General features: G+C 34.7%; 1 protein-coding gene across 7 annotated transcripts in view; it reads left to right on the forward strand.

Annotated features, from left to right (window-relative positions):
• The window catches only part of NT5C2 (5'-nucleotidase, cytosolic II), a 68,058-nt gene that overhangs the window by 23,612 nt on the left and 27,659 nt on the right, over window positions 1-16,787 (forward strand). For 6 of the 7 annotated variants that reach the window (XM_087964619.1, XM_087964617.1, XM_026665522.2 and 3 more), the window contains exon 3: window positions 5,152-5,225. The exons of the other annotated variant lie outside the window; for it this stretch is intronic. In XM_087964619.1, the coding sequence (XP_087820745.1) occupies window positions 5,152-5,225 (74 nt within the window). The remainder of the gene's footprint in view (window positions 1-5,151; window positions 5,226-16,787) is intronic. 7 annotated transcript variants of the gene reach the window in all.

Consider the following 16,787-nt stretch of genomic DNA (forward strand, 5'->3'; position numbering starts at 1 on the left):
TGACACATGTACAGTGCAGTTCTAGATGCTAAAATTTGATACAAAATGAACTAATACTACCAGAAAAAGCTTAGGTATATTTTTATATAGCCTTACATGCCCACTCAGTAGCTAAGATGCTGAGCTTGTCGATCAGAAAGGTCAACAGTTTGGCGGTTCAAATCCCTAGCTCTGCGTAATGGAGTGAGTTCCTGATACTTGTCCCAGCTTCTGCCAACCTAGCAGTTCAAAAGCATGTAAAAATGCAAATAGAAAAATAGGGACCACTTTGGTGGGAAGGTAACAGCGTTCCATGTGCCCTTGGCATTTAGTCATGCCAGCCACGGCCACATGACCACGGAGACCTCTTTGGACAGCGCTGGCTCTTCGGCTTTGTAACAGAGATGAGCACCGCCCCGTAGAGCCGTAAACAACTAGCATGTATGCGCAAGAGGAACCTTTACCTTTACCTTATAAGTGCCCACATAGGTATATTGTACCATTGGTTGTTTGATTACATTTCTAGACTGCTCATCTCTTCACCAAGTGACTCTGAGCTATTATTGGAATTCCCTTACAATATTCTTCATTATTTAGTAATTAAAAGAAATAGCATAGAAAAGTAAGTATTTCCATCTTAGCAGTACATCATTATCAAATATTACTTTTATTATCCAATTCAGTTGGCATATGTGGGATGGAAGATAAATAATTGGTAAATTGTATTGTTTCCATGAGACAATATATATATATGAATGGCCTTCCAGTTATTGCCCTGAATTAAACACTATTGTAATCTAAGTGTCCTGGCTGCTAAGGATCAAAGCTATTAATCTATGTATTTACCCTAGCTATTTATCTAGGAAAATATTTATCTAGACCAGAACCTTAGAGGATACAATGCAGGTTGGGCAATATTGAGCAATGCCTTCAATCCATTTGTGGGAGAGAACTAAACACGAACTGGTTTCAAGGAATATTTATCTCTCGGCCTGTATCCTTAGTATAACCCTCATTCAGTCATTCTAAGTGACATTGCCTCTAATCCTTACAAGCTAATACTCAACATTTTGTGGAAGGACAAATCCACTATAGAATCTGCTTGTGTTAAAAAAAAAAGTGCATCTGAATATATTTCTATATTCCAAATAGTCTCCTTTGTATATAAAAACCATCATAACTGTTCAGGAGTCCTTATTTGCTGCCATGCTGATCACCACAAAAATGTTTAGTATTCAGAGAGACACCAAGATCAACATTTCTATCTGGCATGGAGCAAGATCATATTCTCTGAGTCTCGAGGACTCGGGTAGAAAAAAGGCAAAATATGTCGGAGGGGAAAGGGACATTTTTAAACATGTCTCTTTCCTTGTTTTGTGTATGTGTGTGTTTGTGTATGTGTGCAGGCATGCATGTTCCTTCAACTCAGGTTTGCCATTGCCTGATTCCTATGGCCGAGAGAAAGAGCCTGAACCCAAATCACCCAACTGCCTTTATATCTAAGTCAGGATTCTAAGTCATGGTCTCCCGGTTTGTAGCCTGATGTTTTAACTATCACCACAAATTAGTTCTTCCTTGCTGTCCTAGATAGTGTTAAAATTACTCGTTTTTGAGATTAGCTGTATGAAGGAAGAAGTTTCTGTAAAATTAGAAGGAACCATATTATTTCTTCCACATTACCTGGTTGGAACAAACCCTTCTAGTGCAGAGAGAACCATTCTTTAATTGTGGTGGTGCGCTTACCACCCCAATACTGTTCTGTCCAAACAGACTGTTAACTGGTTGTGGATTTGAACATGCAGTTTCTTCAGTCTCCTGCTTTTCAGATGAGATTCCTAAACTGTCAAAAAGAACTCAAATTCTGTGGACCGTTGTATTCAGGATTCTCCAGATATAAACATAGATAAAAATTTCATTTTACTTTACAAACTAATATCTATATTTATATCTGGAGAATCCTGAGAGGGTACAAAAAAGCCCCACAGCCTTTTTGTGATGATCCTGTTGCCAAAGATCAAACCGTCTAACTTGTGTATGAAAACGATGAATCATATCTTGTTTATTCAAAGCCATGATGATATTTAGCAATGCTGCCTTTCGGTTGATATCCCAAGGGTTTCATACGGTGCATCATAAATTTGCAATATTTCTTATAGTGCCTTTCGTATATTTTGATGGTAGCTGTTGTGTAACTTTTGTCATGTTTAACTGTCTCTCCTCCCTCCTATCTCATTCCATCGTTGTACTTTCTATGCTTCACTGCCAAAACAGGCAGCTTGCCAGGAAATTGTGACTCTTAGAGCTGCATTGAAAGTTAAGGATAAAACATATAGCCAGAGAGATTCTATTCCAAACGGAGATGTATTGAACAGTGATATCCTGTAACTTATTAAATTTGCTGCAGATCTGTGTTCTCTAGCACTGTCTAAACAGATACGTGGCATCTCCCTGTTTGTTTCACGCATAGTGCTATGCTGAAATCCAGCCAGAAAAAAAGAAAAATTGCTTATATATGGGGGAAGGGAGCTTTTTAAAAAATAGGTAACGTGGATTTGACAGCTACAAATTTTACAAGAAGAACATCCAAATAAGATGATGAGGTAAGTTGGTTAGTGCAGATATATGATAGTTTGACCTTAAATGTTAATGGTTTGGAATCCAAATGTTTGTAATTGTAAATTGTCTTATATTAAGACTAGCTGTTTAGATAGTACTTGAATTTTGGAAGGGAAATCTCTGAGGTTAAAAGCAGTTAATAATGCTCTATCTTTGGATATATTTGTTCATTTTTTAAATATTTAGCATACCTCATAATCCTGTATAAATGAAATGTTACTTTAATTTTCTTTACTCTATAAATCTAAAAAGAAAATCCAAATAGTACCTAAAGATACAAAAAGCCTGTTAGTGACTTTGTAGTATATTTATTTCATTAATACAGAAAGCATTATTCCACCAGTTTGGATTGATTAATTCCTCTGAAATCTTTCAAAAGTTAACTGTAATCTTGTCTTATAATAGAATGCATATTTTCAGTACTTTATTTAATAAAAAAAATCAATTACTTTTCTAAAGCATATTTCCCAACCAAGTAATTTCCTTCCTTCAATTATATATTTAATAGGGCAATTAAAAAAAGCAAGATCTTCAAAAGATTTTTCTTTAATTTTTGAAATACACTAGAAACAACCGAATTGCTGTATTGAAACTGCAATTAGATTAGCTAATTGTTCAAGTTAGTGCATCGCACAGTAATGAGAGGAGCCAAGCATCTGATATTCATGTATTTAGTGTCATCAGCAAATTAAGATCTGCATTTCTCAGAGTGATGCACTATTATCTGGAATGGGCCTTGTAGGAAATATGTACTGAAATCTCTTACAAAGGTGAGCAGTGGCTGACTGGTGAATACATCATTGATTCTGGCAGTATGCTGTAGTCAAAAGTATTTCTTATGCTGATTACTATAATTCTTTTAAATAAATGTTTGAAGAATAATATTTAGCTGAAGGATCTAACCAGGAATGTCAAACTGGTGGCCCGCAGGCTGGATGTGTCATGTGAAGGCCACACCTACCCCAGCTCTGCGAATGGGAAAAACATCATGAAACATCACGTGACACCGCAAGTTTGACACCCATGATCTAAATTCTTCCTTCATTTCCTCCTTGGTTTTAAGTTTTGGCTTAGTCTAAATCTGTACATGAGAGAGTAAGGCCAAGAAGGGAATTAGAGGAAGTCTGCAAGCCCTGGAAAATTAGGTTCAGATAAGTTGCCTAAAGAGATCAGTATTTCTTAAATGAATTCAGAACCAAGAATAGACAGACATAAAGTTAAACTAAAGGCAACTAGAGAATGCATGGACATGAGAGAGGCAAGTGTATAGAATGACAACATTGTGATGTAATAAATGGTGCACTTACATGCTACTTATTGGATGAAATATTAAAGGAGGAAAGGAAAGTTTATGGAGATTCTCAATCATTCGGGTCATGGTTGTCCCAAAGGTTCTTTTCAAGAGGCAACTGGACTTTTTTGTTTTTTTTCCTTGCAAACATTTCACTTCTCATCCAAGAAGCTTCTTCAGAACTGAATTGTATATTACAAAAACAATTGTGTATATTTTTGAATATAAAGTTGCTAGTCCAGGGATTGGTTTAAATTAATTTAATGTAAAGAATATATTTTTACACATTTATAAGGAGCACAGTGGCTCAGTGGTTAGGATGTTGAGTCTTAAACTGTTAAAGGTCCATACCTTGACAGTCCGAGACCCAAGTGCTGCCAGATGAAATGAATTCCCATCACTTGTCCCAGCTCCTGCCAACCTAGCAGTTTGAAAGCATGAAAAGGCAAGTAAATGAATAGGTACTGCATATAAGCATGCAGGAAGGTAACAATACTTCATGTTTTGCTATATGCTTTGTGCTGCTGCGTGAGTACCAAAACATCTTTGGGCAATGCTGGCTCTTTGGCTTAAGAAACAGAAATGAGCACTGCCCTCTAAAGTCAGTCACAACTAGCAGGGGTAAAACTTGCTACAACTTTACCTTTACCTTTTATGCATTTATATATTAGTGGAATTAGAGTGTAATTTCTGTGCCATTTTTAAATCAGAGATTATTTAATAATACAATAAGATAGGCTTGCTTTTGAGAATAATTTTAATATTAAACAATTTTATGTAATTAGTAGGCAAACTATCAATCCACAACCAGCATGACACCTTCTTAGTAAATTGCTTTTATTTTCGTTGAGTTAAAAGAAATGAGAGTTATTTCATCCTTTTTTCCTTATTTTTGATTAGTATCTGTAATTTGTGTTAATTCTATTCGTACATATTATATAAATGAAAAATCTGGCTCTCTTAAAAATCTTTTAAAAAGTACAACTACTACTGATAGCATCCAGCAATGTTATTGCATTTAGGAGATTAACAGCCCAGTTCTGTACAGTATAAAGTTATTTCCAGATGAGTCTACTGAGTCCAGTGGCATTTGCTCCAAAGTGAATGTGCTCAGGATCACTGTAAATGTATCTCGGTCATTTTGTCCATTGGCATGTTCCCTTAATAACTCTTGGATAGTTTGAAGCATATGTGTTCCTCATGCTGTTTACTCAGGTTTCATATCAACAATACTTACTATTGGTTTTCTTACCTTTTTTTGGCAGGGTTTTTGTGAATAGAAGTCTAGCCATGGAAAAAATAAAGTGCTTTGGATTTGATATGGATTATACTTTAGCTGGTATGTATACAAATGTATGTTTCATAACTGAGCCTTATTGCTAACAAAAGCAAGAATGTCTTACTATATTTTGGGATAGTAAGTGCTTATTTAAGGAACTACTTAAACTCTGTTTAAGCAGTTTATAGAGAGAACTAAAGGACAGATAGCAGTTGACTACATGCTTATTGTTTTGTATAAATCCTGTCCATTTTGTTGAAGAATAAACATCATGAAACATCACATGACAGCAACGTGACACTGCAAGTTTGACATCCATGATCTAAATTCTTCCTTCATTTCCTCCTTTGTTTTAAGTTTTAAATGAACATAAATCATGCTCACTTCTATCTGCCGATAATAAATATTGGTTATTTTTATCCTGGATCACATAGTCTTTAGAGTCGTATTGATAATTATGTTTCTATCAAGCCCTGTTTTTGTTACCACTGTAGTCGACACTGCATTATTGCCTAAATCTAAGACCTCTTTTTATGTATTTGGCCATGCAATAGTTATAAGTGTGTTAAATGTTACATTTCGGAGACAGAATGTTCCAAGGAATTCTGAAACATTCCATTCTTCCTCCAGACAGTGCTGATTCAGCTGGAAATAGTCCTGCAATTGTTTGGAATTGAAATATGTTTTCAAGATGTTTCTGGCTTCTAATATCTTGCTGTTTAAGAAGATGGTTAAAACATATCTGTCCTTCCAAGCTTGAAATAATTAATTATTGTAAATTATTGTTTTTGGATCTCTCCCTTTTTTCATTTCCCATTGGCCAAATGATCTTGGGTGCCATCATCTCTTCTGAATCCATTTGTATATCTGGAAATTCTTGTTCCATGTATTATTAAAATCTGTGTTGCAAAATATTGGCCATAATCTTATTAGGATATTAATAATGCAATTGTTTATTAGTTAGAACATTCCTTAACATTACCTTTTTGTGGTATTCAGACATAATGGATTTTTTTCACTCGCTTGGCCACAGTTGTTTTCCATACTTGTTTACAAAATTATTTTCTGCATCCTTTTATCAGATTTAAGAGTTCTATTGATATTTCACCAATTCCTGTGGCCAATTTAACTTCACTTTTGCAGAATATCTGGTTCTAATTCAGTGATTAAACATAGTAACATATTAGCTAACAAACATTTTGTTTGTATGGATAATTGTCAACATTTATGAAAAAAAATATTCAAATTCATAAGATTTAAATCATTTTTAATTGCAGTAATTGATCAAATATAAAAGAAACCAGAAGAGGGATGAAAAATACACTAATTTCAGATAATGTGTTCAATGCAAATTTATAATGTGGCACTTATCAGTATGCTTTGGGCTGTTGGTGTATATCGAATATATAGCAACATTAATGGAATTTTGGAGATTTTCCAGTACTTGACATATTTTTCACTGAAAACTTGAATCTTTAAATCACTTAACTGTCTCCTCTCATCTGTAGCTCTCTGTATTAAGGACATTCTGTCTGCCTATAGCCCAGAAATTTTGTATTGTTCAAGCCCAGAAAAGCTTTTCAGGATGTTCAAGTTAACTATAGGAGAAGAGTTAGCAGCCTGTAAAGACTAGGAGTCTTTAATTAAGCTTAGAGCATGAGATTACTGTTGAAAACTAGAGGGAAAATAAATATTGACTAGCAAAAGAACAGAAAAATAGCATTGAGCAACTTACTAGCTAGATCTGGAGAATAGGTAACAAGTTAATTGAGACTCCATTACAACATTGCTGCTTGGGAAAAGGAAGGATGTATATCTTATCAATTATTCTTTTAATTATGATTTTTATGAGGATAATTACTGTTGTATGTGTTGCTGATTTTTAAAAAATATGTAATTTTGAAATAGAACATGAGAAAAGCTTTCAAATGGAAATATTTAAATGTATGTGTACAAAATTAAAATGTGGCTTATGATAGAAATAACAGAAGGGTGTTGTTCTTTTGGGGGGGGTATACTGTTATAGTACTGGCCATCTATGGAAGACTAGAGTCATGATAGATGAAATTCTTATTGCAAATAAAAATAAGTCCAGAACAAATTGATAAAGTCCTCTATATAAAGAGAAGAGCCTGCTATAATGCAGTTTCATTATCCTTGTGACTTGCTTTTTAGCCATAATGACTCAGGGTGATTTATACATAAATTTTATTTATTTTATTTAAACCTCACCTTTATTATTTATAAATAATTCAAGGTGGCAAACATATCTACTCTTTTTTCCTCCTATTTCCACAACCCAGTGAGGTGAGGTGAGCTGACAGAGAGTGACTGGCCCAATGTCAACTATATTTCATATATTTTCAACAGTTCAGAAGTGGCATCAAAATTGAATAATAGACTTTGGCAGGAAAAAATGATAAAGTTGGAGTTAAAATCTGGGAAATGAAGGAATTTTTAAAATTTGGTTAGTTCGGATAGAAACACATTCCTGAATATAGCAATGCCAGGAAAAGAGCAGAATATGTTGAATTTATCAGGTAAAATATTTAATCTTTGCCATGGTGTCTGTTAGCAATATTGAATAGTCTTCCAGGAGACTACCTGCTAACCTTTTCAGTATTATATTAGAGAAAAAAGAATTATGCTGTGGAAAACAGCCAGTTCTTTTTGCCAGATTTTGATGGTATATTACAAAGGAATGCTAGAGACCACATGCGGTCCATCAGTTAAGGGTTGCTGCTATTAAACTTAGCAGAGTTTGATAAAAGCAGAAACTTGACTGAATATGGTTGCCAGATTTGGTTTCAACAGAAATATTATTTCACATTTGTGTGATTAATTCTGATACTGAAGTTTCTCTTTGCTGCAGTTAAAAGGGAATAGGAATTGCTTTTGAGAAGGGATGGATATGTATAGAATGTGCTTGTTTTCACAGCTGTCTTCTAATCTTTATAGCAAGGTTAAAGAAGAGTCATCATTCCTTCTGCAGTAGCTGAAATAGCAAGAACCATCTTCTGTAATTAAATGTTCTAAGTTTGTGTCTTGTTTTTGCATATATAGTCATACAAGTAGCATATTTGAGTTTTATCAATGGAATTGCTCTTATGTTGACAAATATGGAAATCTCACTTATAATGTACTTATATTATAATTTTATAATATAAGTTATAAGTTTTATAAGACAACATAACTTATAATTTTAGTAATTTAACATGTGCAGTCATCACACGTTTACTCAGAAATGGTGCACAATCACTACAGTAGTCTAGCAAATTAGGCTTATCTTTTGTAATACAGAAAGCCTCTGCAGACGCCGTGTGAGATGTGAATCCTATTCAGAATTGTCCATTGCTGGTATGGTAGTTCAAAGCCTGGCATCTTTTTTGTGGAGTCAGTTATATGTTTTCCTATGTCAGGGCATTCAGCCACCCCTTTGGCTTTCCATCAGGAATCCATGTTAAAGTTGGGCAGATGTTGTGCAAGTGCCAGTGGGGCTTTGCTGGATTTCAGTCTTCAGGCTGATAAATGAGAAAGGTCGGCATGCACTGGTAAGAGTGAGTTATTCATAATTTTTCTGTATTCTGAATTTATTTTGCTTGATACTTCCATAGGTTCTTGCAATCTATTAACATTTCTTCACATAACATAACATTTAAAACTGAATACACTTAAAAGTAGAGATGAGAGTGGATTTTAGGAGGAGCCCTTCTATTTTGCCACTCTTACCATATTCAACAGCACAGTATCAACAGTGGAGTCCTTCAAATTTTGGGGTTCTTTAATCTCCCAGGACTTGAAATGGACACTTAACATTGTAACCATCGTTAAAAAGGCACAACAAAGAATGTTTTTCCTGCGTCAACTCAAGAAGTTAAGACTGCCCCAGGAGCTGTTGATACACTTTTACACTTTTATTGAGTCTGTCATATGTAGTTCTATAACTGTCTGGTTTGGTACAGCAACCAACTCCAATGGGTAGTTAAGACTGCAGAAATAATAATTGCAGTCAGCCTGCCTTCATAGAAGACCTGTATATTGTCCAGGTCAAAGGAGGGCTGAGAAAGTAACTGTAGACCCCTCACATCCTGGACACAAACTGTTTCCGCTCCTTCTCTCAGGAGGGTGCTATAAGATATTGCATCCCAAGACAACTAGACAGTTTTTTTCCCCTTGTGCCATCACTCTGCTAAACACCTAATTCTCACATTGCTGTCTAACGTGTATATGTAATTACCCAAGTAACATGACTGTAGCATTATTATCCTTCTTACTATCCTTATTATCCCCTCTTATTGGTATTATTATGATTTTCATTATTCTGCTGCTTTTTTGCATGTACACTGAGAGCTTCTGCACCGGAGACGATTTTCTTGTTTATTTAATCACACTAGGCCAAATAAAATATTCTATTCTGTTCTATTCTATTTAAATATTTATTTTAGCATTTTATGTCTCAATAAATAGATGTATTATTTTCTTTCAGAATCCTGACATGAGTATTATATATGCAGTGCTATTTTCTTTCCTTCCAATGTGCACTAAACTGGCTTTTGTGGTAGAGGAAATGGGAAAAAAGTCAACTATTTTAATTAAACCTGGTCATATAGAGCAAACAATGACCTCAAGTTGATAAGTTAATGTTTTATTATACATTCTATATTGCGGCTCAAGTACCATTACGTATTGGGGTCAACGATCTAATTTTTTTAAAAAAAAATTGTAGGAGCATAATTCATACAAACACATTACCCCTTTTGTACTAAAGCTTCCTGCAAATTTTCTTTGTTTGAAACTAAAGAGCATTTTGTCATTTTAATATGGGATCTTGCTTATAGATCAGCAAATATAAATTATGTCTCACTGGCTGGTTTTTGATTGTCCTCAAGCCAGTAGCTCAAGCAAGCATATTGGTGTTAATACATCACCACTGCTACATTTTTTTAAAGTCAGTTTGATTCTTTCTTTTTGACAGGAGAGTCCAGTGTAACTCCTTCAAGACTGGAGTGACACTCTGCATCTGCCTCTGCCTCATGTGAGTTAAAATCTTGGCAGCAGTATTTTGTGCTAGTAGGTGGAGCGGCTGCAGATTATTTTTTTCTCCCCACAAAGGCTATTAATGTGGCTTCTGTGCCTGTCTTAACAAGTACCCTAGCATGCATGAAAGTCCTGTATATATTTTAATATATAGCTTTCTGTGCTTTGGGATTCTTTTATGATTTCATAAGGAAACTGCATTCTTTACGTGGTTAAAATAGTTTTTAACACAGTGTATTTTGTTGAATATTTCATTTGATAGTTATTGGATCTGAAGATGCTGACAGCTGGATTGTGTTCTCAGCTTTGCTCCATTTCCCCAAATCATCCCTTGCTAATCTGAATTAAATTTGTCACGTTGACTGATGATTTCAGTGTATCTCTTGATAGGCTGTGGACTTACTGCACAATTGATTATGCGTAGCAGTATCTACTTCTTTTCACTATGCCAGGTGGGATTTCCTCATCAGGGTTTTCTGCAGTTTTCTTAGTAAGATTTCAGACATGGTCTCCTATTGCCTACTTCCTAGGGCTAAGGGGAGTGACTAGTCCAAGGTGACTCAGCTGGCAAAGACAGGCAGGCAGGCAGGCAGATAGACAGACAGAATTTCTATGCAGACAGATAATAAATTAATTTCTGCATATTTCAGAGGTAGGTTGCCAGAAAAGAGAAGCAGAGAACATTGCTCTCTTCTGCCTTCCAACTTTTGTGGGGTTTTTTTCTTTTTAAATACATTGCTAAAATGAACATGTATTGATCTGGATTGATAGAAGAGCCTGAAAATGGTGTTTCATGGATAAGAGATTTTTAACTCCTACACTATTTTTTTTAATTGCACAATAAATGCAAATTATTACTTAAATAGCACTAAACAGCTTAAATTGTCCAATTTTCCTTTAGGAAATAATATTCTGTTGAAGCATTTGGGATCGAAATCTTAATAGGTTTCCTAGTACCAGGGTGGATTTGATTTAAATCAAGTTGATTTAAATCATGATTTAAAATCACTAGTAAAAAGGCTAAATTTAAATCAACTTGATTTAAATCATAACTTTTAAAGACTCTCATCTCTGACCAACAGTCCTAATATTGCAGAATATACAGCCTCATGCTACATAACTAAGCTACATTTTATGCTGAATAAACTAAGTTATTAATGTATCTAAAATAGAAAACTATATTAGATAGATTTTTATTCCAAAAGCATTTTATTAAAATAAATTTGATAAAAAAAAAATCCGATTTAAATTTTAAAAATGCTATTTTTTAATTTAAAAAAAAATCATCTATTTTTATCCACCCTGACTAATACATATGCAGAAACTTACAAACTATTATTGAACAAATAGTTGTATTTAATATTAAAGGGTCATGTTTTAAAAAGCATACCCAAATACACTAAATTAGTTATGTATTTAGTGATCTATTTTTCTAGAGCTTTTCCTAGTGCTCAGTGAACTTCATATTACAATGGTGAAACAACATATGCATTAAATTGGTGAATATTAGTATGATGGGCCAATATATCTCCATGACACAATTAATTTATATAAAACTCTCAATAAGAATGATGCTTTTCAGAGTAATAGCATAAAGTCAAATCCGTGCAATAAAATTGTAATCTAAAATTGAGTCAAAGAAAGCAATGAAGAAAGATGGTGGAGGAAAATAGAAATAAGGATAAACAAGGAACAGATGTAAATTTATATAAACCTGATTTCAGAATGTGATAAGAACTACTAATTTTTATTTCTGTGGGGAAAAAAGTGAGACTTAAGAAAGCAGCTCGCACTGTTTCTTATAAATTGTGTAAAGCTATAATTTGGATGGCTTTTAAATGAGAGCTATGTTGTTGTACATTCTTGTGTGTTATGTGCAAAGTATTTGAGGTCGTACAAACCACAAAGCCTTCTATGGGAATAATACATGTGGTTGTAAAAAAAATGGTTGGAAAGAGACTGCTTGGCTACGGTCACTTCATAAATTGATGCATTGCATCAGATTTGATATATGAATTTCAGCTTGCATCTGTGCTTTCTTTTTGGCTCCATTTTGTGGAAAAAGTCAAAATCAGCTGGTACTAACTGCTACAATCACCAGCTGTTCACTTTTAATCCTGTGATTTGCTATTCTTATGGCAGACTTTAATTATGGCATTGGAGTTAATTTTCATTTACTTTTTGGTAGCCAATTGTGGGGTTAGGCATCTGCGTTTGTTGAGGCAGTGAATCAAAGGAAACTGGGTTTTTTCATGTACTTTGGGATTTCCGGGATTTTTCTTTTTGGTTCTTTATCCTAGTCCATTTAGGGCCTATGTTAAAAACATCATTTATTTTCTCTGTGAATGATCAAAACTAATGGAAAATACTTGTTGTCCAATGTGCTCTGCAAAAGGACCTAATGATGATGATGAGAATTTTCGCGCTCAAAATGGAAGGAAACAAGTTTTCAGCATTTGTTCCATAAGCAATATGGCTACAGGACTTTTGTAAGCTATGGGCTATATTTATTCTTGATTTGCTATTTTAGCCCTCTTGAGAACAAAACCCAAATACTTGTTTTCCTCCATGTTTTGATGTAATATGTGTGATTAAAAAACCTAATTTGCTGGTCTGTAATGAGGGGGAGTTTCAATGTGCAAGTAAAACCTTTACTATAAGTTTTCTATTAAGTCTATTCCCCCTCCCCCCGCCCCCCGAAGCACAAAATATCTTTCATACAAGTGCTTTACAGAAAAAAACAGTGATGAAATTCCATGGACAGAGACTTGAACCCTGAAAACTATATCAAGTTATCAAAGTAGAGAAACCAGAAGGTTTGTGTCAAACATCACTTTTTGCTCTTCATTTTGTGATGTCAGGATTTTATTTGAAGATTGATTTGTCTGATTAATCAACTTCACCAAAACAGATCTAGAGCTGTTTACATTATTGGCCTGCACATGATTCTAGAGCTGTGCCCAGAACACAATAGTCATGATGTGGTGATACCAAATTATACAAAAAGATTCATAGAGTGGCTGTTGCATAGTAATAGATATTAGTAAACACCTACAGCTCTTTTCACTGGGGAATCTTGAGGAATTTCAAGAAATCCCACTTTTTCTGGAAATATTGTTTGAAAAGCATAAATTAATAGCAAGAAAATTCAGGATTAAAATTTCATTATAATTTTTAAGGTTGCGTCTTTATTTAGAATCTAAATTTCCTTTATATATTTCCATATAGTATGTCTATCATCATTATATAAACTGTTGCACTCAAGCAAAATTGTTGGCAGTTTACAATATTTCCATAAAAGTTATAAAATCAAATAATTAAATCAAGAATGAATAAAATCCAAATTCTCCCCCGTTTCTGGTAAAGGCAACAATCAAATTACAATGTTATTTAACATTGTATTGATCCTTTCTTATTTAATCTGTATTATGCAATGATTCAGAATTTGCAATATTTCTTGATTTTCTTTGTTTATAAAAAAATTATCAGAATTTTTTTTTCTGCTGAAATACAAGATTTTTTCCTGTGCTTTATAACCTTCTTTCCCCTTTTAGAGTTAACTTGTACAAGAGGTCTTCAAGGCAATATTAACTCCTTGTGACTTGGATAAGTTCATGTAGTTTTCTTTGCAACGGTACAAAGATTGTTGACCAATGCCACCTTTTGGGATATTTTCTCATTTTCCTAGTTTGGATATTTTGGAATATTTTCTCATTTTCCTAGTTAATCCCAGTTGGCTTTTACAAGAACAAGCAAGGTTGGCTAGTTGTTGCCTTCTGTTGCAAACTGCAACTCCTCAGTCACAAATATTATAACTGATTGCTTGTAAATATCATGAATGTTTCAGAAAAAATAGCTCTGATTACACATGTTCAGTCTGTGAAACAGTTAGCTGCTTAGACAACATGGCACACGTCCTATAAATATCAAAGGGCTTTTGATTGTTTGGGGCACCTTCTAAAAAATTACCTGGATAGTTAGTAAGGGTTTCCCAATGTTTCCAAAACTCTACATCTTTCTTCATTTAGGAAAGTAGAAATACTACATTGCTTCTATATAATAAATGTAATGCTAGGGATTAATTGGCTTTCCACTGTGGAATTGATAGGACTGTGATTGTGACCCTTAACAAATCATCTCTAGTCTATTACTTTTGGGGTTCTTTTCATGGTTGAATGGAGATTGGGGGAGTATAGCTGGACATTTGCAGCAGTCAGTAAGGATGTACTATGAATTTCTCACACATTATCACTTATTTATTCTGTTTTACTGAATGGTTTTCCACAGCCAGTTGTTCACATTCCTCCAAAAACCTCTAGATTCAATTAAGTTTTTATACAGTTTAGTTATACGTGCATACTCTGATCAGATTTATAACATGGTCTGATGGAATATGTACCATGTTTTTTCATAATACATGTATTTATCAGCTGAAGTTATTTTGGGATGCTAGAAAGAACTGTTTTTTCTTGGAATTGACAATTTGTGTATATATGTACTTGCTGTCCACATATCTCTGCAGTAAGAATTGCTGTTATCAAAATCTTTGGATAATGTGTGCTCTTCTATACATCAAATAAGAAGGCCACTTGACATAATACCATATACTGAACCGTAAATAATGTTATGTACTACTACTACTAGAAATAGACATAATCATAGAAAAAGAAGAAGCTAAAGGGCTCTGGGACTTTCAAATTCAAACAGAAAAGTACCTGCCACATATAATACCCCAGAGTTAACAATTTTCAATAAGAAAGTTAAAAACGTCTGGGTGTGGCAATAGGTGGAGACAGCAGAATAGAACAGACATAACTGGAGAAAGTCACAAATTACAAATAGAAGTCGAACCACTATGGAAAAGGAAGCAAAGATAGTCTCAGTAGTAGTAGGTGCTTTGAGCACAATACCAAAACACTTGGAGCACCATTAAACAGCATTGCCATTGACAAAAATCACCATCAGTCAATTGCAAAAGGCAGCTTTACTTGTAGTAGCTTAAATCATGCGACTGACAGGTTCTCTGTCATGCCCTGCCGTTCTGTTGGGGAGGGGGGAGGACAGCTTGCTGGCATTTTCCACATGCTTTTGCTTTTGCTGTAACTGCTTGGGAATTAGGGAGGGGGATTGTCTTTGGAGACAGAACAGACTCTGCCCCAGCCATTCCAGCCTGGTTCCAAGGCCATTATGCCCTGAGAATGAACTGTTATCTGCCTAGCACCTCTGCATTCTCAAAACAACTTTGCAGCATCACAGTTGTTGGTAGATTGGTGGGGGTGTTGGGTTTGGGGAACTGAAGAATTGCTTTGTGTGGGGCTATCAGATTCCACCTGACTTTACTGCAACCACTTTCTCTCAGTAAAAGTTCTTTTGATTGAACTTAATGGAGTCAAGAGTTTTGTTTTCCTTTAGCACCAACAAAAAACAATATCTATCTTAGGAAGGACTTGGAAAGTGGATAAAAATGCCAATTCCAAAGTAAACATCTGACTGTTAACCAATCATAAATAATATGAAGAATAAAATGACACACGGCAAGGCAAAGTAATACATGGCCAATACTTACAAAAAATAACAGGCAAAACAGATATTAACAAGACTCTGGCCATGTCTTAAGAGCAGGAAAATTGAAGAAAGACAAATCTGGAAGCCTTAAAATCAAATGGATACAGAACTATAATTGAGCAGGCAGCAACAAACAGCAAATGCTGCCTCTGCAAAGAAGCTGAAGAAACAGTGGGCCACTTAGTTAGTTGCTGCAAGAAGATCTCACAGACTGACTGCAAACAGTGGCACAACAAAGTATCAACAATGGCGTATTGAAAGATCTGTAAGAAATATAATTAACCTATTTGCAAGAACTGGTGGGACTATAAAATTGAGAAAGTCATGGAAAATGAAGAAACTAAATAGCTGTGGGACTTTAGAATTCAAACCTACAACATAACACACCAAACTTAATAATTTTGACAAAGTCAAAAAAACTCTGGATAGTAGACATGGCAATCCCTGGAGACAGCTGAATAGAAGACAAAGAACTGGAACAAAATACAAAGACCATGCAAATAGAAATAGAATGACTATGGAAAAGAAAGCAAAGGCGCATTGAATGCAATCCCAAAACAACTAGAGCACCACTTGAACACGATCAGCATTGACAAATTCACCATCTGTCAATCAAAAAAGAGAACTTTATTCAGAACAGCTTGCATTCTGTGTTGATACCTCTAACACCATCAGACATCAACATCTGGCTACCCTAGGTCCTTGGGAAGGATTCAGTGGGTGAATAAAAATGCCAAATCCAGTCTAAACATTTGGATGATATAATAAACCATAATAGTTTATTAAACTTGTGTGCCACTTAATTCAACAATTATTGGTGGCTCACAACAAACATATTACAATAAAATCATTAAAGGTAAAATATGGCAAGTACAGATGTCCAGATGAAATAAACAAAGGGTCTCACTCTTCCTTGCCAAAGACCTGGGTCTTCATAGGTCTTCTGAACAACAGCAAAGGGGACCATCTGGATCTCAGGGGAACCTCATTCCAGAAGGCTGGCAATGCTACAGAGAAAGA

This window comes from Notechis scutatus, chromosome 4 (genome assembly GCF_049901735.1).
Source record: "Notechis scutatus isolate UNSWTSFEM ecotype Mainland chromosome 4, rNotScu1.2, whole genome shotgun sequence".
Lineage (NCBI taxonomy): Eukaryota > Metazoa > Chordata > Lepidosauria > Squamata > Elapidae > Notechis > Notechis scutatus.